General features: G+C 35.4%; 1 protein-coding gene across 1 annotated transcript in view; it reads left to right on the top strand.

The window, feature by feature from the left end:
• GRID2 (glutamate ionotropic receptor delta type subunit 2) overlaps window positions 1-23314 on the top strand; it is a 1490978-nt gene that overhangs the window by 1327822 nt on the left and 139842 nt on the right. The window contains exon 14 of the mRNA XM_032139113.2: window positions 20732-20898. Within this exon, the coding sequence (XP_031995004.1) occupies window positions 20732-20898 (167 nt within the window). The remainder of the gene's footprint in view (window positions 1-20731; window positions 20899-23314) is intronic.

Below are 23314 nucleotides of genomic sequence, written 5' to 3'. Positions count from 1 at the left end.
TCTTTCTTTATCCTCTTTCGTAGCTTTCTATTTCTGTTTCTATGTTTTATTCAGACAAAATAATGCAAATTTGTGCTTATGTGTGTGCAGAGAAGAGACTGAAGCAAGAATTGTATAAAGTGTGGCTTCATATTGAGTATATACTATAATTACTTTTTATTTATAATTTCTTCAAGGCATAGAACAAAACCCACTCTAATCTGTCACTAAATAATGCTAACTGTTTATGATAATTTTTCTTTTTAAGCTTTTCAGTAATTACATATATAATCTAGACTAAGAAAATCATATACTGAATTAAACATTGCCACAAAATTTTACTTCCAATTCAATTCTAGGATATTTAAAACCAAGAAATGATACTGTCTCCTTTCACTTCTGGTCTGACACCAAATAGAGTGCTGGTGCACAGTCCATACCCAACAAATGTTGTTGGATGGACTTGAATGTGAATCACCTGCGGCACTCTGTTTAATGATTCAGCATCTATTCCACTAGAGAATGCATAAGAAGCAGATCTGGAGGAGAGAAAAATTTTATAGCACTGTCATTAGTGGACACTTCTAAGCACAAGGAAACTTAAAAGTGTTTCACCTACAATTTAGAGTTAGACCAGCCTCTTCAGGTGTACTTCAGGTAAATAGATTGCAAGTAAATTGCAGGCATTTCTTTAAGTGAAAAAAGCTTTTAGATGATTACAGAAAGTCTCACAAAAATAAATTTTATCATCGTTGAAACTTTCTGTAATTTTATCCTAAGTAAATTTCACTTCCAAATGCATCATTTCAGTTTGAGATAAAATAATCCTAAAACTATGGCTTCCATTTGCTTCCATCAATCTACTGGAAAACAATGTGATTATATACATACAAAAAATGTTATGTTCTGATTCCAGTATTGGCTTAGTATCTTATACCAAACTAACCCTTTCACAAAAGCAGCCAGAAACTGGAAGAGATATGACCCTTGCGAGAAGAAACTGCACAAGAGAAGAGTCACAGTTATATGGCTTTTCCCCTGAGCACACTTCCAAGTCCACACACAGATCAAGGCAGCTAGAATTCAACAATAAAGTTGCAGTTTTACAGGCTTGGAGTGTCACAGGATGGAGTTAGGGTTGCTAAAACATCTGAAAATTAAGAGAGAATACCAGAAAGATGAGAATCAGAACAGTAAGAGTCCTAAAATTGGCATTCAAACTGCCCTCAAATTCTTGGATAACCCTGAACTGTGTATGCACAGGGGAGAAACCATGCTGGAAAAAGCAACGGCTAGAAGGCCCAAGATTTAAGCGTAACTTAGCTGCCATATACCAGAGTAGACAAAGTTTGGAATTCAAGCCCTGCCAAATTAAAAGGGCTGAGTAAACTCATCAGGTATTCCATTAAAATTCCAGAATGAATTTGTAGGATTAAAACTATGTCTCAGTACAAATACAAGTTCCTTAAACAAAAACACAAACTTGATACATTGGATTTTACAAAAACAAAAAAATTTCTACTTATCAAATATGCTATTAAGAAAATTAAAAAGGTAAGCCATACAATGGGAGAAAATATTTACTATGCATACATATCTCTGACAAAGACCTTGTATCATATATAAAGAACTAAAATCAATAATGAAAAGACAAATAATATAATAAAAAATAAGCAAAAGATTGGAACAGTGGTTTCATAAAAGAAGATATACAAATTACCAATAAACTCAAAATTATTTAATTAACATCATTAGCCATCAAGAAAATATAAATTGAAACCACAATGATAAACATTTCACATCCACCATAATAGCTAGAATTAGAAAGACTAATAGCACCAAATATTGGCAAAAATGTGGAGTGACTAGAACCTACATATATTGATGATGTAAAATGTGTAACTACTTTGGAAATCTGTTTAGCAGTTTCTTACCAAACTAAAGGCATATATATATAGCCTACGACTTAGCAGTTCCAATCTCAGATATTTACCTAAAAGAGAGGAAAACTTCCATCCATAAAAGACTCATATTGGAAGCAACCCAAATGTCCAACAATGGGGAAATGGAAAAGCATAGTGGTCTACTCAGACCACAATACTGCAAGAAATAATAATGAGCTACTGATACACAAACCAGTTGGCTGTATCTCAAAAGCACTGTGCTGTTCAAAACTAGCCAGAGTCAGAAGAGTACATACCATTTGATATCATTTCTATGAAGCTCAAGAGCCAGCAAAACAAATCTGTCATGGTGAGAGAAATCAGAGCAATAGTGCCCAGAGGGTGAGGAAGAGGGCAAGGAAAATTTCTGGAGTGATGGAAATGTTCTGTATCTTAACTGAGGCAGTAGATTCACAGGTATATTTTTTATTGAAAATTCATTGAATTTGAGACTCAAAATCTGTGCTTTTCATGATAAGTAAATTTGCATGCTACAAATGGTTGTACTGTGTGATTTGAATTGGATTTGGATTAAATATAGCATGATTGTGGTTTGGATTGGATGGACAGTTGGACCGGATTAAATACAGCATAACCAGATGATAAGACTTGAAAGTAGAGTATATGCCTACTCAAGGAAGTTCCTGACTCACCTCTTTCCTATACATCATATCCTACCCTAACATAAATACATGGGTGTCCTGGAACATGTCCATTTTCATGCTTATTCTTCACTTCTATTCTTTAGGATTATTTCCTTTTCCTGGGGTTTACTCTTTTAATAAATTGGGAACTGCTGCATTCAATGAGGGGCGTTTTAACTAAGGAATCCTGATAACACCAACAGCTGAGTTATTCTTGCTAGCTAGTAATTTCCAAAAGTTCAGCTATGAAAAAAAATTAGTAATTGGATCTATGCAAGATTAAGCCAACCAAGACGCAGGTTTCACTGAAGCTTCTAAAATATTACTTGTAAAATGTTTAATGAGATTAGTCCTGTTTAATCTCTGACCAAAATTTCTATTCTTCCTTTGTTCCTCTGTCTTTAAACTTTGATAATGATAATTTTTTTCATCAAGCCACTTTATAGAATTTTTTCCAAATTGATGAAAACAAAATACTGATTCTCTGGCTACTTTGAAAGTCATTCTATCCTTATTTGGAGTAACCATGTTATTATGAATAACACTATTATGTTACACCTTTATTTTCTCATTGCTGGGCCAAGAAGTTAGTGAGATACTGAATTGTGACAACTAATCACCATATAATTTCTTTTTAATGCCCTTGTGTAATGTGTAATAGACTGTGAACTATCATCACCTTAAAATGTCATCATGTTTTCATAACATGACAAAGTAATAATGTAAAAATGCTGAATTTAGTAATTGAAAAGCTGCCATGCTCAGTGAGTGATATTGCCAACACCAAGTCCTAATTTAAGAGTTAGTTTACTCATTTTCCACTTCATTTTATAAGAAAATCTTCCCATTTTGCTTTTCAGAGAAGATTGTGTTATTATACAGGCAATTCTTTTTCACTGGTAAGCAATAATCAAATGCTGAGTTTTTCCCTTAACTCTTATATAGTTGCTCTTGCCCAAGGCAATTAATTTAGTTAAGTATTACCTGTATAGTCAGTCTAAAAAAAATTGTCTGCCCTGAAGCTGCTTTTGATGCATGAGCATACCTTGTTTTATGGGGCTTATTGCACTCCACAGAGATTGTGTGTTTAGTAAATAAAAGGTTTGCAGCAGCCCTGCATCAAGCAAGTCTATTGATGCCATTCTTCCCAACAGTGTCTGTCACATTTTGGTAATTATCACAAAGTTTCTAACTTTTTCATTGTTATTATATCTGCTGAAGTGATCTGTTACCAGTGATATTTGATACTACTACTGCAATTGTTATGAGGCACTGTGAACTGTACCCACGTGATGGCTAACTTAATCAGTAAATGTGTTTGTTCTGGCTGCTTCACCAGAAGCAGAGACAGTTTACTCATTTCTCTTCCTCGGCTCAGGCCTCCCTAATCCCTGAGACATAGCAATTTTGAAATTAGGCCAATTAATAACCTACAATGGTCTCTAAGTGTTCGAGTGAAAGGAAGAGTCACATGTGAGGAAGACATGTTGAAAGCCAAGACAGGCTAAAAGCTAGGCCTCTTCTGTCAGATGATTAGCCAAGTTAAATGCAAAGGAAAAATTCTTGAAGGAAATTAAATGTGCTACTCCAATGAATGCATGGATGATAAGAAAGGCAAACAGGTGGGGCGTGGTGGCTCACGCCTGTAATCCCAGCACTTTGGGAGGCCGAGGCGGGCAAATCACCTGAGGTCAGGAATTCGAGACCAGCCTGGCCAATATGGTGAAACCCTGTCTCTACTAAAAATACAAAAATTAGCCAGACATGGTGGCAGGCGCCTGTAATCTCAGCTACTCAGGAGGCTGAGGCAGGAGAATCCCTTGAACTCAGGAGGCGGAGGTTGCAGTTAGCCAAGATTGCGCCATTGCACTCCAGCCTAGGGGACAAGAGCAAGACTTCATCTCAAAAAAAAAAAAAGAAAAGAAAAGAGAAAAGAAAGAAAAGAACGTGGAACAGCATCATTGCTGATATGGAGAAAGTTGTAGTGGTGTCGTTAGAAGATCAAACAAGCTGCAACAACATTCCCTTAAGCAAAAGCCTAAGCCAGAGCAAGGCCCTAACCTTTTTCAGTTCTATTCACCTCTATGAGAGACATGAGAAAGCTGCAGAGGAAAACTTAGAAGATAAGAGCTTGGTTCTTATGATTTAAAGAAAGAAGCCGTCTCCATAAAATGAAAGTGCAAAATGAAGCAACAGTTGCTGATGCAGATGCTGCAGCAGGTGATCCAGAAGATCTAGTGAAGATCCACTGATGGAGGTGGCTACACTAAACAACAGATTTTCAATGTAGATAAAACAGGCGTATATTGAAAGAAAGTTCCATCTAGGACTTTCAGAGCTAGAGAGAAGTCAATACCTGGCTTCAGAGCTTCAAAGGACTGTCTGACTCTTGTTAGGGCCTAATGCAGCTGGTGATTTGAAGTTGAAGCCAGTGCTCACTTACCATTCTGAAGATACTATGGACCTTAAAAATTATGCTAAATCTACTCTGCCTGTGTTCTATAAATGCAACAACAAAGTCTGAATGGCACCACATCTGGTCACAGCATGATTCACTGAATATTTTAAGCCCACTGTTGAGATCTACTGCTCAGAAAAAATATATATATTTCAAAATATGACTGCCCATTGACCATGCACCTGGTCACTCAAGAGCTCCTGTGGGGATGTACAAGGAGATCAATGTTTTCATGCCTGCTAACACAAGATCCATTCTGCAGCCCATAGATCAAGAAGTACTTTTGACTTTTAAATCTTATTATTTGAGAAATATATTTTATAAGGCCATAGCTGCCATGTAAGTGATTTCTATGATGAATTTGGACAAAGTAAATTGAAAACCTGGAAAGGATTCACCTTTCTAGATGCCAGTAAGAACATTCACGATTCATGGGAAGAAGTCAAAATGTCAACATTAGTAGGAATTTGGAGGAAGTCCATTCCAACCCCCATAGATGACTTTCACAGGCTTAACACTTTAGTAGAGGAAGTAACTACAAATGTGATAGAAATGGTAAGAGAACTGTAATTAGACATGGAGCCTGACAACGTAGCTGAATTGCTGCAATCTTGTGATGAAATTTGAATGAATAAGGAGTCACTTCTTATGGAAGAGCAAAGGAAATGGTTTCTTGAGATGGAATCTACTCTTGGTGACGATGTTATAAACATTGTTAACATGACAACAAAGGATTTAGAATATGACATAAACTTAGTTGGTAAAGCAGCAGCAGGGTTTGAGAGGACTGACTCCAATTTTGAAAGAAGTTCTACTCTGGGTAAAATACTGTCTAAAAGCATCACATGCTACAGATAAATCTTTTGTGAAAGAAAAATTTGATGAATGTGGCAAATTTAATTGTCTTATTTTTAAAGACTGCCACAGACACTCCAAGCTTCAGCAGTTACCACCCTGATCAGTCAGTAGCCATCAACATGGAAGCAAGACCCTCCATCAGCAAAAAAGATTACAACTTGCTAAAGGCTGAGATGATTGTTAGCAGTTTTTAGCAATAAAATATTTTTAATTCGGGTATGTACATTAGCTTTTATAAACATAATGCCATTGCACACTTAATAGACTTCAATATAGTGTAGGCATAACCTTTATATGTACTGGGAAACCAAAAAGTCATGTGATTCACTTTATTGCAATATTTGCTTTAATGCTGTGGTCTGGAACTGAACCTGCAGTGTCTCTGAGGTATGCCTATAATTGGGAATAGTAATGTATAGATATGAAGGAGCTAATTGAAATGCAAGCCCATCTATGATTATATGCCAAAAAGGACTGTTCTTGAGTAGTTCTAGGGGGTGAAAAGAATATTTTTCCATAAGAACAAATATCTTCAAATTTGCAATGTCCAATGTGATAACCCACTAGCCCCATGTGACTAATTTAAATTTAAATGTGTTAAAATTAAATAAAATTTAAAAATTCAGTTCCTCAATCACATTAGCCACATTTCAAGTGCTCAGTAGCCATATGTGGTTTGTGGGTATATATTGGACAGCATAGACCTAGAACACTGCCAACATTTCAAAACATTCTATGAAACCGTGCTGAGTCATACCTACACTTTTTGAATCTTTTGGTATCTATGCTACTTAAACCACAATGGTTTACCTTAATAATGGTAACTTAAATACCTTTATTCTGATGGAACGCTATGTATAGTCTGTATATAGCAGAAATATCATTGATCTGTCACAACATTCTGTTATTACTTGGTCCTTATTACCAATGTTTGAGAATTGGAATATAGTAATAGTTGAATGAATAGGGAGTTCAAGGTATGGTGGTCTTGTGACCATGAGAAAGAAAGTGAATAATTCTTCAACAAAAAGTATTTATCACTTGCCTACTCCTGATAATATTGGGCCTTGTGCTAGACATAGGCGAGGTGATGATACTAGCATGAAAAGCATGCAGTTCCAGCCTACCAGAAGTTTACAGTTACATGGCATAGAACAAAGTCAAAAGATGGAAGTATAATGCAATGTGCTAAAGTGCTGTTTTAGGAGTAAATACAAGGTGCAATAGGATCATATAAGGGGACACTAACCAAAGCCTGGGGTCCTAGAGAACTTTTAGGAATAAGTGACATCTAAGCTGATCCCAGTTATGAAAAGATTAATAGAAGTTAGAGAGGATAGTAGAAAGTAGAACTGAGGCTGGCTGCGGTGGCTCGCACCTGTAACCCCAGCTGTTTGGGAGGCAGAGGTAGCTAGATCACTTCGGGTCAGGAGTTTGAGACCAGCCTGGCCAACATGGTGATACCCCATCTCTACTAAAAATACAAAAATTAGCTGGGCGTGGTGGCATGTGCCTATAGTCCCAGCTACTTGGGAGGCTGAGGCTGGAGAATCGCTTTTACCCGGGAGACAGAGACTGCAGTGAGCTGAGATCACGCCTCTGCACTCCAGCCTGGGCGACAAAGCGAGACTCTGACTCAAAAAACAAAAAAATACAAATAAAAAGATGTAGAACTGAGAGGGGAAGGTGAACAGGAAAACACTCTAAGCAAAAGAAAATGAATATCTAAAACCAAGGGCAAGAAATAATACAGCCATTTAGGGAATTTTAAGTATGAGAAATAAGAGCAAATGCTGTTCATGAAGGTGAGCCCAACTAGAGATAAAATTGATTTCTGTTATAAAAGTAGAAATGTCTCACTTATTTTAGGATTTAGTTTGTTTTACAATATAATTTCAAAAGCAAACTTTCTCCCTAGTATTTTTTCAGAATCCATACGCACATACCTATTAACAGAGTGGTTGGGAAAGGGAAATATAGATGGACAGATGACAAGATCTAGCAATTTTATCATAAATTTTATGTGTATTGGGTTTTTTCCAATCCTCTTCCATTATAATTTTATGTTAACATATTGTTCAGTTTAAAGTTAAGGTATGTCAATGGCCCTCCTAGCCTGACTAGGAACAAATCAGTTATTAGAGCAAAGCAACTATAAGCATGTAATTATGAATACCCTAGGACTTATACACTCATAAATCATAGGACCCAAAAGCTAACTATTATTTTACTGTATATGTTACTGATGCTATTTAAAAATTCTAAACATAAAACAAAAATATTTGGGCTTTTATTCAGTATTCTTTACTGTATACCTAAAAATTATGAATTTGACTATGTATAAATTGGGCCTTAATAAACTTGACTTTCAAAAAATCTTATTAAAAAACAAAAACCTTCAATTACATATTTACACACATGTAATTTTCATAAATGCATAAATGTAACTACACATGTCTTTTAAAGCATTATTTTTACTGTTCTGCTTGGCTTTTACCCATTCTTCTCTTTTTTCATGCCTCCAGCCATATTTTTCTATCTTCAAAAGATAACAAATGGAATATATAGTATTATTCCATATTTTTCTCTAAGCATTTTTAATAATGTACTAACATGTTTACACATATACCCATGTATTTATATAAGTCCTGGTCATTGTTGGTTTAAAAAATAGGATTACATTATAAATAGTTTCTGTGCCTTGCTTTTTAATATTCTGCAAACACATCGTAGAAATCCTTCCATAGCACCTTGTATAGCTCTAGTAGATTCATTTTAATGGTTCCATAATGTTTCCTGGCAGGAACACATCATCATTCTATGACTGATGAGCATTACCACTATTTCCAATTTGGTGTCACAATAAACAATGATGCACTGAGTATTCTTGTACTTTAATCCGAAATTTTTATTTCTCTTGGATAGATTCCTGGGAATGGAATTGCTGGGCCAGAAGACATCTATGTATTTTTTAATTTGAATAGATGTTGCTTTTGAAAAAGGCTATAACATTTTCCCATTTCCACTAACAATATGCGAGAGTACACTTCTCCATACATCTCCACCAGCAATAGATATTAAGTATTGCCAGACATTTAATAGATATAAAGCAGTATCCCACTCATTTAATTTTGTACTCACCACTAATGAGTTTGGGTATTTTTCATATGCGTTGAACATATATATTTGTACCATTTTGAATTGCCTCTTCAGATGCCATCTATTTTTATCTTGCATACGCTATTCTTTGCTAGTTAAATCATTAGAGAAGCATCTGTATAATTTTAAACATTAACTGTTTGTCCCCCATGTTCCAATTTTTTCCAAATTTGTCAGTCTTTTCTTGGCTTTGTGAATGGTATTTTTTCTCATACAAAGCTACTTTTAAATGCTTCATGTAAACCAAATGTCTAATTTTACATATATATTCTGGATTTAATAAGTTAGTTAAAAATTCCTTCCTTATATGTATTGCATATGCTCCCCTGGTTTTGCTTATAGGGATTTTATTATTTTATTTTAAACTATTTAGTCCAACTGAAAATTATTATTTAGAGTATAAAATGATTTGATTTGATTTTCTTTCTGTAAATTATGCCAACAGCATTCATTAAAAAGTGACCAGCTTTTTAGATAGACAACCCAGAACACAAGTGCATCAGACCAAATCCCATAAAATATAATGTGTAATAATAATTATATGTTTTATTACTTTAATATAAAACAAATGCTAAATATACTCTTAACAAGCATTTGACTATAAAATGAGAGTTCAATTATTAGCAATAATGTTTTTGAACTCGTAGAAATTAGTTCCAGCTCTCCAAAAAGATGTCCATACACTTTGATTCTACAAGCTTTCTTTTAAAGGCCAGACTTTTGTCAATCATCTTTGCATCTATAAATTCATCATATAAGCTAAACATATCTAAGGTGTCCATCATTTTTAAACACTCTGAAGCACTTTGGATGTTATTATAAGTGAAAACTCTCTAGGAAAATGATTTTAAAGCACAAAGGTAATTTGAATTTTGTGAAATTGGTGCTAGATTCTAAAGTTACAGTTTTAGTAAAGAAATAGAGAAAGTCTTTATAGTAGCATGATTTATAATGCTTTGGGTATATACCCAGTAATGGGATCGCTGGGTCAAATGGTATTTTTAGCTCTAGATTCTGGAGGAATCACCACACTGTCTTCCACAATGGTTGAACTAATTTACACTCCCATAAATATGTACAATTATTATGTGCTAATAATAAAAGGTCTTCACTCAAAAAAAAAAAAAAAAAGGAAATTGAGGAAGTCCTGTGTAACTTGGCTACCTTGTTGTGGTGACTTACTGTTTTATTTTTTATTTTTATTATTTCGTAGTAAAAAAGTTTTGAAGTAGTTTTATTTTTTTAATGTGTCATTGTTTCACTCTGAGTTTTTGTTACAATCTACACATACCATCAAACAACACAGGTGCAGTCAGTTCATCCTTTTTTATACTCCTATGGTTTTTTTCAAAAATCATCAAACAAGTTTGGAAATATAGCATATAAATTTTTATTTTACTGTATTCTTTTCTGCATTGTCACTTAATGTATTTCCAAATTAGAGAAGGACATTTCTTCTTGTCTCACACTTTGAAAATGACTTTATGACGGTCCAACATTTTAGCCACTAATAGTCATCTTGTAGTCATATGTCTAAAGGAGCTAGTTATCGCCTTCCATCTCTATTAAGTAAAAACCCTCAAGTTTTTCTGCACATTTTGAGGTAACCGAAGAGTGATCAAAAATTTTAATTATGAAAGCTTTAATGTCACAGGTAAGCAGTGTTGTACACAAACTGTGCAGTTCATTTTGCAGGTAAGATCTTTTAATTTTCTTAGATAAGAGGTTTATAGACTAAGGCCGGGCACAGTGGCTCTCGCCTGTAATTTCAGCACTTTGGGAAGCCAAGGCACGCAGATCACTTGAAGCCAGGAGTTCAAGACCAGCCTGTCCAACATGGCGAAACCCTGTCTCTACCAAAAATAATACAAAAATTAGACCAGTGTGATGGCACACACCTGTAGTCCCAGCTACTCAGGAGGTTGAGGCAGGAAAATGGCTTGAACCCTGGAGGTGGAGGCTGCAGTGGTCTCAGACAAGCTACTGCACTACAGCCTGGGCAACAGAATAAGACTCTGTCTCGAAAAAAAAAAGTTTATAGACTAAACAAAACTTGCTTAAATTTACGCTTGCGATGTCTATAGAATATGTAGGTAGAGGGCAAGTATCTGGACAAAATATCAGTCAACTTTTGCTTTATGTTTTCGGCAGTTTTATTAAAATATTCATAAAAATCAGTGAGGCGATCGAGACCATCCTGGCTAACATAGTGAAACTCCATCTCTACTAAACAAAATACAAAAAATTAGCCAGGCGTGGTGGTGGGTACCTGTAGTCCCAGCTACTCGGGAGGCTAAGGCAGGAGAATGTCGTGAACCCGGGAGGCGGAGGTTGCTGTGAGCTAAGATCACGCCACTGCACTCCAGCCTGGGTGACAGAGCGAGACTCTGTCTCAAAAAAAAAAAAATTCATAAAAATCAAGAAGATGATTTGAAGCTCCATTTTTAAAATAAAAGTACCTAAAAGCTAGATGAATCAGTTTTTTGTTGCCATTATTTGACACATAACTTTACTGTAGAAAACATTCAAGTAAGATCTGAAAGAATCAGCTCTATACAGTAAGAGGCCAACACATCTGTTAGCAACATTTTGTCCTTTTGTTTTCCCACAGCACATTTTATTTGAAACCTAGTAATGAGGAAAAGTAGCTTCATTCCATTTTATAGAGCTATCAGGGGAACCGTACAATAATGTATGTTTCTTCATGTGGTATGCCCAAACTAACTCATAGCCACTGTTTTTAACTGCATTGATTGGTGTCTTTTGGGAGACACAGAATCTTTTGATTGATTTAGAAATATTCCCTGTCTTATTCCAAACTATGAGATTCAGTCTACATATGTGTTTTTACATCCTTTTCCTCCATCATACCCAATTGCAAATTTCTTTTCTGCAGATTATGCAGTAGTTTGTTTTGGTTATTTGCCTCTCTGATCCAGTTGTTTCTGTCCTTCCATCTGTAATAAGATAACATCGTCATTTAGCCTTACTTTTCAGCGATATTAGGGTCATGCTGGCATTGGTATTATAATCATTCTCATTTTTATTATCTGAACTCTCAGAAAAAACCAGTATCGAAAGTTAAATTAACATTATCTTGGTATCAAGATGATACCAAGAAAACCGTTAATCCACAGACAATGGACTGTTAATACTCATGAATACAATGTGCTTAAGTAGCATACTTAAGCCTCAGCGCTCGCAGCAGTGCAACAAGGGATGATTCATTATTGTGAACAGCAAATCACAGTTGCCAACATCAGCAGTCAGGAGGAAAAACAGTGACAGCAACTGTGGGAAACAGATAATCTATGCCATATCCATCTGCTACAAAAACAGTGTTGCTTTCAGCTATTTTTTGAGCCACGGTATGGGTTTGATACTACCCCTCCCTAAACTTCTGTACCCATTGCCAAAAACCTGGATTTGTCGCCTCCTTGAAAGGTTACTCATGACTGGGGCTTTTGTGCTATGACTGGGCATTGGAGGCAAACCTGGGCAATTGTCGCCCTAGCTCTTCCTATTAAGCTTAGATTTATGAGCATTTCCTTCAATTCATCTATTCAATACTTTGGTTGAGAAATTGGGGCTGGATTATTTGTTTGTAGCCTCAAATATTTTTTTGGTCTCACTTGAATCCAGTTAAGTGCTCTTTTTACTTTTCTGTTAGAATTGTAATCTTCCACACTGCTGTTTCCCTGGAGTGTATTCTACTTGTTCTAATTCATTTTTCCCTTTCCGACTGTGGAACTCACTACATGGATTATTCTTTTTCTTTGTCAGCTCATGAGGATTCAGCTCTAGTTGTTGAAGTAGCCTAGGGACTGGCAGTCTTGCTAATTGTAGAAGGTAAAATATCCTCTCGCCTATAATTTCAACAAGAACAAACAAGGTGACTCCATTCCCCTCCTGAGACACAAAGAAGCAGCTAAGGGCTCTCCAATCTTCTGGTCTGTCCCAAGCCACAGGACTCCAGGACAGGGAGGTCTCTGTCCATCCATTCAACTCCTTCCTGGCCAGTTTAAAGGCAACAGAACATGTATATTCATGGGAACAAATATCTAAGGAAGGAAGTCCGGAGGACTTGGGAGCCACAGATCTCTGTGAACCAAGCTTTCCTCAAACTTTCTTCCTTGCCTTCCCTGCAGGTTGCACTTGTTTTCGCAGACACACCCAGCCTGAAGGAGAGAATCACCAGTTCTTTTCCCACACGCAGTTACCTAGAGCCTCAACCTTTCTAACCTTCTGTCTTCCAGAGCCCAGTAGCCATTTGTTTCAAGAAAAAGTTGGCAGTGGAGGGGAAGGAAGCTACATTTAGTTTTCTATTTTCCTAGAATGCTTTTAAAAACTTTAAAAAATATATTTAGTATTCCTGATAATCTCAAAAAGAACAGGCAAGAAATAAGATTTAGAGGTGGGCATAACACTTCTTTTCTAGGTTGAAAAATTGATTTTTTAAAAAAAGTTGGTTTATTTTAAATACATTCATATATTCTTTTTGAAAGTTTATGCCCTATGATAAATATGTGAGAGCACAAATTAAAATTTCGACAAAATAGCAGATAAATTATCATAGGCCAACAATTATGGTAGCAGTAAACAAAACCGTATATATTTTAAAGTCAGTCTTAAGTACTTAAACTTGATTTTGATCATGATTTATTGTGCTGTATAAATTCAGAAGAATTGATGAATGCTGCTAAATTATTAATTTGCCCAAAGTGTGAGAGGCTACCACCCAGAACCATGTGTTATAAATATTAAAGCCATCCCATCTTTAGGACTTATGTGGGTAATGAATTATAAGGACCACTGTAAATCAATTCTGGGTTAATCATAACTCTTTGCGCCTGTGATTCACAATCACATTATCCCCCACTGACCATTAGTTAAAATTGGAAAGAAGTTTGCAGTTTAGTGGGCAAGGCTAGAATTTATTTCCCTCACATTATTCTCAGGCCTTTTCATTTTTATTTGATGAGGAAAAATAATAGATTTTCATTCTTCAACCTTTATTTTAATTTTCAAAAGCTCTGCTTTGTTTCATTCCTAAGAATCAGAAATGCTTAGAGAGCAATGGCTACAAAACCAACAGGCCTTGAAGGTCCAGAATCATATAAACCAAATATTCATTTTTCCAATGGTCTTGAGAAGTAAGCAACCCTTTTCTTAAAAGCCCAATTTTTTTTACCTTAATAGCGTGATCATATAGAACTGAGGAAATTGCATGCTTTCTGTGGCCCTTGCCATAAACTACATAGCATTATGTTTCTTTACATAACTGTTGTTTCTCAAACTCCATAGCCTATACCTTACAGACAAAGGCAATTCTATGTCACATGCTTTTGCATTCCTATGGAGAATCTCCCAGAAATTTATATTTAATGTACTGCAAAGAGCATGGGAAGATAGCCTTGATCTCACATTCCACATCTACCGCAAATCATTGGTATGACTTAGAGCAAGTTACAATTACCTCACCTGTGAATTAGATAGCGTATCAGCTGTCTCACAGTGTTGTAAAGAACAAATAAATGTGTATGTAAATGGCATTTTTAGCAGTTGAAAAATGTTTGGTAAATGTTATCTATTATCATAAATAAATGGAAGACAGAGGGAGGATATTCTTTCTTTAGCAAAGGAAATTCCTATCTAACCCTTTTGGTTTAAATGTCAGTTTTCCGTAACTGTTCCCACTGGATGTTTTTTAATAAGAAAGGATCATCATTTCAGTCTCTCTGAAGCTATAGATTTTGGAGTGAGCTTTTAAGAAATTTACTAAATTAAAAATTCATGTGAGAAAGAATATTGTCCTCCCGATTCAAATCAAGATTGGTGAGATAACAGGTAGCGATAAGTCTGTTTGTGGCATGGACTTCTGTAGTTAGTACAGGAGGCTGCTACCTAATGAATTAAAAAGCAAAGGGCTTTCAGCATCAGCTCATGATGGAGATGTCAGAACAGGAGCATACAGGACACGAGTAATCTATAAACAAATAGAAATGTGTCATAATCCCTAACATGTTGAGGAACACAGGTGCAGGTTTTGAAAATGCACTTTCCCATCCTTCACTTTACTTCGCAAGAAATGCAAATATTTGAGAAAATAACATTGAATATTTACAGTTCTTCACCTGACAAATGGAAAATTTCAAAAACTTTTAGGTTAGAGGAATGTGCATAAACGAGAAATTGTCTCCAAAGTATATCTATGTTTTTAATTGGTTAGGTACTATTGATAAGGAATTTAAATATTTGGGGTTTTCTTATACAGCTATTTCAGTTACCAGAATATTTGAGACTTGTCCTGATTCCTTCCAATAAAAATTAATTTCGCTTTTCTTTTACAACTTTAAACAAAATCTGTTCGCATGATCCTTACCATAATGTGATTCGTGTTACAACAATTTAGTACTTGACTTATCTCCACTAGTGAGTTGTAAGCAGCTTGATGATGGGGGCCCAAGTCTTATCTTTATATTCCTTATAGACTTAACCTTCAGGATTTTAGAGTTAATGTGTAATGATTGTTAGTAAAATTGAATTTAAAGAACAACTGTTATAGAAATAATATAGAAATGGGAACAAAACCTAGCTCCTAGTGTTATCTGGGAAGTGAGAAATTTATCACAGGGAGGCTATTGGTATCTCAGGCACTATTACGAGGACACAGGTGCTGAGTCTCAATAGTTACCAATGTCAGTCAATAACCATAGCATCCTAGCATCTCTACTTTGGGGTCTGGAGATTGAAAACACTAGAGGTAGATATCACTTTGGATTATTTTTCTTCCTCATAATGAGACCTGGAATATGCTGACATGAAGCTCCCAGATTCACTTTTGCTTTCTTCTATTTAACCTAGTGTGAAGGACTCTGCTGGTGTGGAATCCATTAGTAAATAAATCAATGGCATGTGATTCAGTTGCCTATCTAAACATGGCATCAAGAACAGGGCTAGTTGAAAAATTTTAAGAAAACTCCATTACCTAGTCAGATGGATTGAAAATTTTTAGGCCAGTCCTTCAATTATTATTCTGTTGAAAAGTGACTTTAGCTTTGTTGATGAGTATTTTATAGAGTTTTAATTTGATGGTTAAAAACCATTCAAAAAGCAGTGATTATATGTTTTAATTGATGAAAAAGGCCAGGGCCATTTTTAAAAGCTAAAATAGTTTGGGTTACTATGCAACATTTCATTGCCATTGCTACAGGCTATAATCACACTGTTTTAATGATTCTCTTTTAAAAAATCCATTCATAATGGCTTTGGGACATTAGTATTGCAAGAGACAGCATATATAATGGCAAGGATAATGTTACTATACATTTAAGTAGAGCTCTACGGTTCACAAAGCATTGACAACAATGCTAGAAAACTTTTCTAACAGCAAAGCAATATGTCCCCTACTGGGGAGGTCCCTTCTTGTAAAGAAGCTGCCAGCGGATCCAGGAGGCCAGACTAACAGTTTAAAACAGAAGATAATCACAAAAATCAAAGTAGGTTGTTAGAGGAAGCTTCAAGGACACTGCTACTCCCAATCACTGTAAATTTAGACCTAGGGAGCTAAAAGCAGATCTGCAAGTTGGTTGCAAAGGATCAGAGAAAAGAAGGAAACTATGGGATAACTCTGTGGGTGAGAAATCAATGTAGAGGAAACCTAACCAAGTGTTTTTCCTTCTCTCACACCAACACTCAAAGCATCTCCTAGTTTCATAATTATATCAAGCCCCACGTATATAAAATTGTTTCCGATGATATTACTCATTTTTTTTATCATCAGCATCATTAGTAATAAAAAAGTGTGCATAAGCTGTCAGGATTGTTAAAATGCATACTCCCAGGCCTTAAACATCAAACATCATCATGCAGTAAGTTTGGGATTAGATCTAGAATCTACATTTCTAACACAAAAATCCCCTAGTAATTCTAATGGTGGTAGTCTTAGCATCACATTGTGAGAAACACTGACCGATAGTACCTAAACGAGGGTCTAGGGTACCACAGACACTCCACGAGTAATACTTGCATTAAATGCTTTCTTTAGGGAAAAAACTTTTGTCTGTTTCAATACCTCATGTTCTGGTTGGGGTTCACCTCAACAAAAGACAGTAAATATCCACTGAGCACAGTTAACTGGACTGAAGGTTTTAGGCCATTCATTGTTTCATACAAAACTTTTTATTGGGTATCCAATATTGGTGGGATCTAAGCAAATACATTAAAAGGCAACAATTAAATGTTTCTTCTATATTTGCTTGCTTTACTTTTATGTTTTGGTATTCCATTCTTTTTTCAGTACCAAAAAAATTCTCACATGTTCTTCTAGTTTTTCTTTTCTTAAAACTTGGTTTTTAAAAAATTATATTTAATTTATTACACTACAGAAATTTATTTTGTGTGATGTGACATAGTGCTCTAATATTGACATTTTTGCAATAATCACCTTTCTCATGTTTTTTGAATATTTCATATTTGCCACACTGATTTGATTTATCGACTTGCTAATACAGTCTTTTTTTAAAGAGAAGTAAAAGTTTTATGATGGCAGCTGATTCTTTTTATTATTATTATTATTATTATTATTATTATTATTATTATTATTATACTTTAAGTTCTGGGATGTATGTGCAGATGTGCAGATTTGTTACATAGGTATACATGTGCCATGGTGGTTTGCTGCACCCATCAACCCGTCACCTACATTAGGTATTTCTCCTAATGCTATCCCTCCCCTAGCCCCCTGACCCCCCAACAGGCCCTGGTGTGTGATGTTCCCTTCTCTGTGTCCATGTGTTCTCATGGTTCATGTGGTGTTTGGTTTTCTGTTCCTGTGTTATTTTGCTGAGAATGATGGTTTCCAGCTTCATCCATGTCCCTGCAAAGGACACGAACTGCCAGCAATTCCATTATTGGGTATATACCCAAGGGATTATAAATCATTCTACTGTAAAGACACATGCACATGTATGTTTATTGCAGCACTATTCACAATAGCAAAGACTTGGAACCAACCCAAATGCCCATAACTGATAGACTGGATAAAGAAAATGTGGCACATATACACTATGGAATACGATGCAGTCCAGTACAGTCTTTATATGACATTTACATACTTTTAAAAACAGTAAACTTTTATTCTGTTCCACTGATTTTCTATTCTTAAATACATTTTGTGCTGTTTTATTTTTAAGCTTTATAACATGTCTCATTACTTGGTACTCTAAGTCTCTGATAATTATTAATTTTTTAATTTTCAAAATTTCTTTACTATTCTTGTCTGTTTTCTCCTAATTAAATTTGCAAAGGTCTTAAGAAGTTCTAAAATAACCTTTAGGCATTTTATTTAGAATTACATTTTGTATTGGAGAATCTGAGGAAAATTTAAATGTCTTTTATAGTTATGCATCTGCATTCTTAGGAATATGTTATGTCTATACAGAAACTTGTTCAAGTTGTCTTCAGTCAGGTGTTAAGGTATTCTTCATATAGCTCCTACTAATTTATTGTGAAATTTCTCTCTATGTATTTATATTTAATGTACATAGATATTTTTACTCAAACTATCATCTCATTAATATATTAATAGAAAAGCAAATCATTTGTATATATCCATTTATGATCAATCTATTTTTTTAATCTGAATTTTTAAAATACTTTTTCACTTGATTCTGGTGGGCTTCTTAAATATATCATCAAATAATGATAATTTTGTCTCTACCGGATGATAATTTTTTCCTAATAGATTGAACTCATAGTTTTGTTTCCATCCTTTTTTGCATAGGATAAAGTTGTTACAATAATGTTAATTTTGGACTAATAGTAAGCATAATTTTCTTTACTTTAATGGTAATGCAGCGAGAGTTTAAGCTTGTAATAGGCTTGCTGTTGTTTGAAGTATTCTGTATCTCATTATGGATTTTTTTTCTTCCTGGTTTACCAATAGATAGATAACAGGTAGATAACTGTTTATAATTTTGCCAAGTATCTTTCTTGTGTCTATTGAAAGATCATTTAAAGATTTTGTAAAGCCTCATTTGTAAGATGTATTGTCACCCAGTAACATTTCTAATACTGAACCAGTGTTGCTTTTCCTTGTTTAATAATGTTACATTATTCTAATATAAGCAAACTAACCTTGGAGTTTAACTATTACTTCTATTTATTTTATGAATTCCTTAAGTCCATTTTTATATGTGAAAAAGTTGAAAATATACTTTATTGAGATGTTTAGGATAGTAGGTTGGGCTTTTTTTGGGTAAATTTGTGACTTAGTGTATAAGTGATTACTGAGGGGAAAAAAAAATAATCACTAAAGACATTGTAAGTGAACCAGAGTAAAGTTATGTTCCTTAAATGATGATAGAGGAGGTTGTGGAATTGTTTTATTTTCCTCACTGCAATGCCCACCAGGGAGTTTTCTTCTAAGTTCAGCTGCAAGATATCCATAGGCCACATGTGACAATAGATTAATTTAGAAGGACACAGGACAGGAGATATAGCTCATCAGCAGGGCAGCATTTTCATTTTTCTTCAATGTGAGTTGTACTTGCAGCTTTCATTTAGAATAGGGATGACATGCAAGATGATACCTATACTGAGTGAGTGCAGAAGCCCACCTGGCTTAGAAGCCTAGTAACCCAAGGCGTCAGTAGCTCTTGTCATTAACTCCAAAGGCATAGCTTTCAGGGTCCCCAGAAGGGACAGTCTCAGTCACACGAATCACTGAACTGGTAGAAGCTCAAAGACATGGCTTCCTTTCATGAATTTTTTGTTCTCTCAATCCAAATGACATTTTCCACTCAGGGGTCATTTTACTACAAGCAGCGTGGCCTAAAAGTGTAGTAAACATTCGACCTTTCCCATGTTTTCAGAACAGAGATATAAATTAACCAAAGTACAAATTCTCATTCAGAATAAAAGCTTATTTAGAAATACAGTCGGCCCTCCATATCTGCAGGTCTGCATGTGCAGATTCAGACAGCCATGAACTGAAAATATTTTTAAAACACAATAGAGTAATATAATAAAAATACAAATTAAAAACAATACAGTGGGCCGGGCGCGGTGGCTCACACCTGTAATCCCAGCACTTTGGGAGGCTGAAGTGGGCAGATCACAAGGTCAGGAGATTGAGACCATCCTGGCTAACACGATGAAACCCCATCTCTACTAAAAATACAAAAAATTAGCCAGGCACAGTGGTGGCAGGCGCCTGTAGTCCCAGCTACTCAGGAGGCTGAGGCAGGAGAATGGCGTGAACCTGGGAGGTGGAGCTTGCAGTGAGTGGAGATCGTGCCACTGCACTCCAGCCTGGGCGACAGAGTGAGACTCCATTTCAGAAAAAAACAAAACAAAACAAAAATACAGTGCAACAACTGTTTACATAGCATATGTACATTGTATTAAGTATCATAAGTAATCTAGACATGATTTAAGTATACTGGAGGATGTGTAGAGATTATATGCAAATACTATGCCATTTTATATAAGGACTTGAGCATCCCTGGATTTTGGTATCCACAGGGGTTCTGAAATCAATCCCCAACAGATACTGCAGGACGATTATATGTTCTATTATTTTTAGCATAATTAAATATATACCAATGTAATGTTTTTCATCCTGTCTATGTAAATTAAAATTCCAACCTTAAACCCTATTTCTTCTTTTGTTCTTCATTTTTTCACAGGTAAAATATGGAAATTATGCTTTCGTATGGGATGCAGCTGTATTGGAATATGTGGCTATCAATGACCCAGATTGTTCCTTTTACACCATTGGAAATACTGTTGCTGATCGGGGATATGGAATTGCATTACAACATGGCAGTCCTTACCGAGATGTTTTTTCACAAAGGTAAGATTTGTTTATGACCAAATAAGGGGAAAGATGAAATTTAGACAAAGAATATCCATTTGGTTACCCGATCTGGTTTATTACATTTTGTTTCCTTTGTTAGGAGAAGCACAATAAACAAGAACAACAAAAAAGATGGTTATAAGTGGTTGTTCAGTAAGACACTCATTACCTAAAACATGAAGTATTATTTTTTCCATAAGTAGTGGGAAAAATAATGCTACATATAACTGGTTTTACTCTAAAAAAAATGACATGGAAAAGAAAGTACGTGTGTTAGTAATTTCTATTAGAATTAAACTAGTAGTCTAGTCTGAATTTTTAGCAACAAATGTCACAGGAGTTAAGAAAATGAATTCATTCTAAGAATACAAAAGCATAACATAAACTTCAGGACCAAGTTAAAGTTCTGATGGACTGAAGCAGATAATGACAGGGATGTTACCACCTGAATTTTTCAAAGGAAATGGTTAAGATTTTGGACTTCCCTGCTTAGCATCAAAGTATATGTGAGATTTTGTCATGGAAATCAAGGAGATAACTTATTAAGACATTATATCCGTTTTCAAATCAGAATGCTCTATGATAAAGGAGTTGTTTACAATGGAAGATTTTTAAATGAATATTTTAGATTAACAATGCATATGAAAGACTTGGGCCTGAAAGGAATGCACAAAGATTACTGCATTTCATTATATCTCCTACCAAACAAGCTTGGACCTAAGACAGATTAATATCTTCCATATAGAAGTAAATCCTATTTTATACTGAAAGTACATTTTGTTTATTTTCTAGATTTTCTTCTACCTATTCTCTAGAATCTAATGACAGTCCAAGAGGGCAGTTCCAGATAGTACTAAGGCCCTAAATTTCAAGCAATTTGAATTATATTTCTCCAAATTTTAGGATAACAAAAAAGCCAGGCATTTTGTGTGTATGTTTTTTTAAAAGAACTAAAAATCAGTAGTTCACAATTTATGTCATAACTCTTCCATTAGCAAACCATAAGAATCTAAACCTCTCTCATGACATGCAAAATGAAGTTAGATTAATTCTAAGATCCTGTACTATTCAGCTTTTCTGTGTAGCAAACAACTCTAAAGTATAAGTGATTTAGAAAAGTTACTTCTCATTCATGAAACAAGGCTGTAATTTGGCTGTGTTCTGCTTCAAGCTGTGGGTCAACTATGGGCCTACGCTGTGCAAGCTTATCATTCCAAGGCCCGGCTGAAGAAGCCGACCTAACAGGGGCATGCTGTTCTCATTGCAAAGAGCATTTGCAAAAGAGGCTGGCAGAAACCTGCAGTGCCTCCTGTGCTTCTTGCTTGGATGTGGCATATGTTCCATCTGCCCACAGATCACAAACCAAAGCAAGTCTCATGGCCAAGCCCAAAATCAATGGAGTGGGTAAATGTACCCCACATACAGGGAAGGAAGGAGTAAAGGATTATGAATAGGCTGGACGCAGTGGTTCACACCTGTAATCCCAGCACTTTGGGAGGCCAAGGCAGGCGGATCACTTGAGGCCGGGAGTTTGAGACCAGCCTGGCCAACATGGAGAAACCCCATCTCTACTAAAAATACAAAAATTATCCAGGTGTGGTGGTGCATGCCTCTAATCCCAGCTACTTGGGTGGCTGAGGCATGAGAATCGCTTGAGCCTGGGAGGTGGAGGTTGCAGTGAGCCGAAAGTGACATACATATGGATTAACTGGGAAGCAAAATACTAAATAATAATCAATCAAAATACATTTATTGATGAGCAAATTCTAAGAGGAACAAACTACAAAAATCAATTATGCCACAGGGAATCTGTCTGTAAAGCACTTGGCATCTAGTTGGAGATATAAGACCCATGCACAAGAAACAAAGAACAATACAGACATTTCTATAAATGTGTGTTGATATATATATATATATAATATCAGTATTGTTTATTTATATTATTTGAAATTATGTAGTTAAGGTATTGAAATAATTGAACAGCATGCAGAGTAGTTAAGCAAAGGAAAATGAGTGAAAGCTCTCCAGAGAAGGTAACCCTGGAACTTGACCTTGATGGAGCAAGGGGAAATAAGGAGAAGGAACAAATAAAAGAGACCCTTCTAAGGGAAGAAACACACCACTGCTTTTAATTTAGATGTGAGGATGGAAAAGCATAATAGAACGAAAAGGGATCCAGGGATTCATGGTAAAAGACCAGAAGAAATGTTTAATGCATCCTTAACATTACAGAGCTAGTTGAGAAAAGGGTTATTGATTATTGATTATTGATTAGTTATGGTTAATTGGCTTTTTCATTACTAAAGATGTTCTTGCTTTTCAGACTTGATTTTCTGGCTTTTTTTTTTTTTTTGAGACATTGTTTCGCTCTTGTCACCCAGGCTGGAGTGCAGTGGTGTGATCTCGGCTCACT

The sequence above is a fragment of the Hylobates moloch genome, unplaced genomic scaffold, assembly GCF_009828535.3.
Source record: "Hylobates moloch isolate HMO894 unplaced genomic scaffold, HMol_V3 SCAFFOLD_2, whole genome shotgun sequence".
Classification (NCBI taxonomy): domain Eukaryota; kingdom Metazoa; phylum Chordata; class Mammalia; order Primates; family Hylobatidae; genus Hylobates; species Hylobates moloch.
This window is presented reverse-complemented; position numbering and strand designations above follow the sequence as displayed.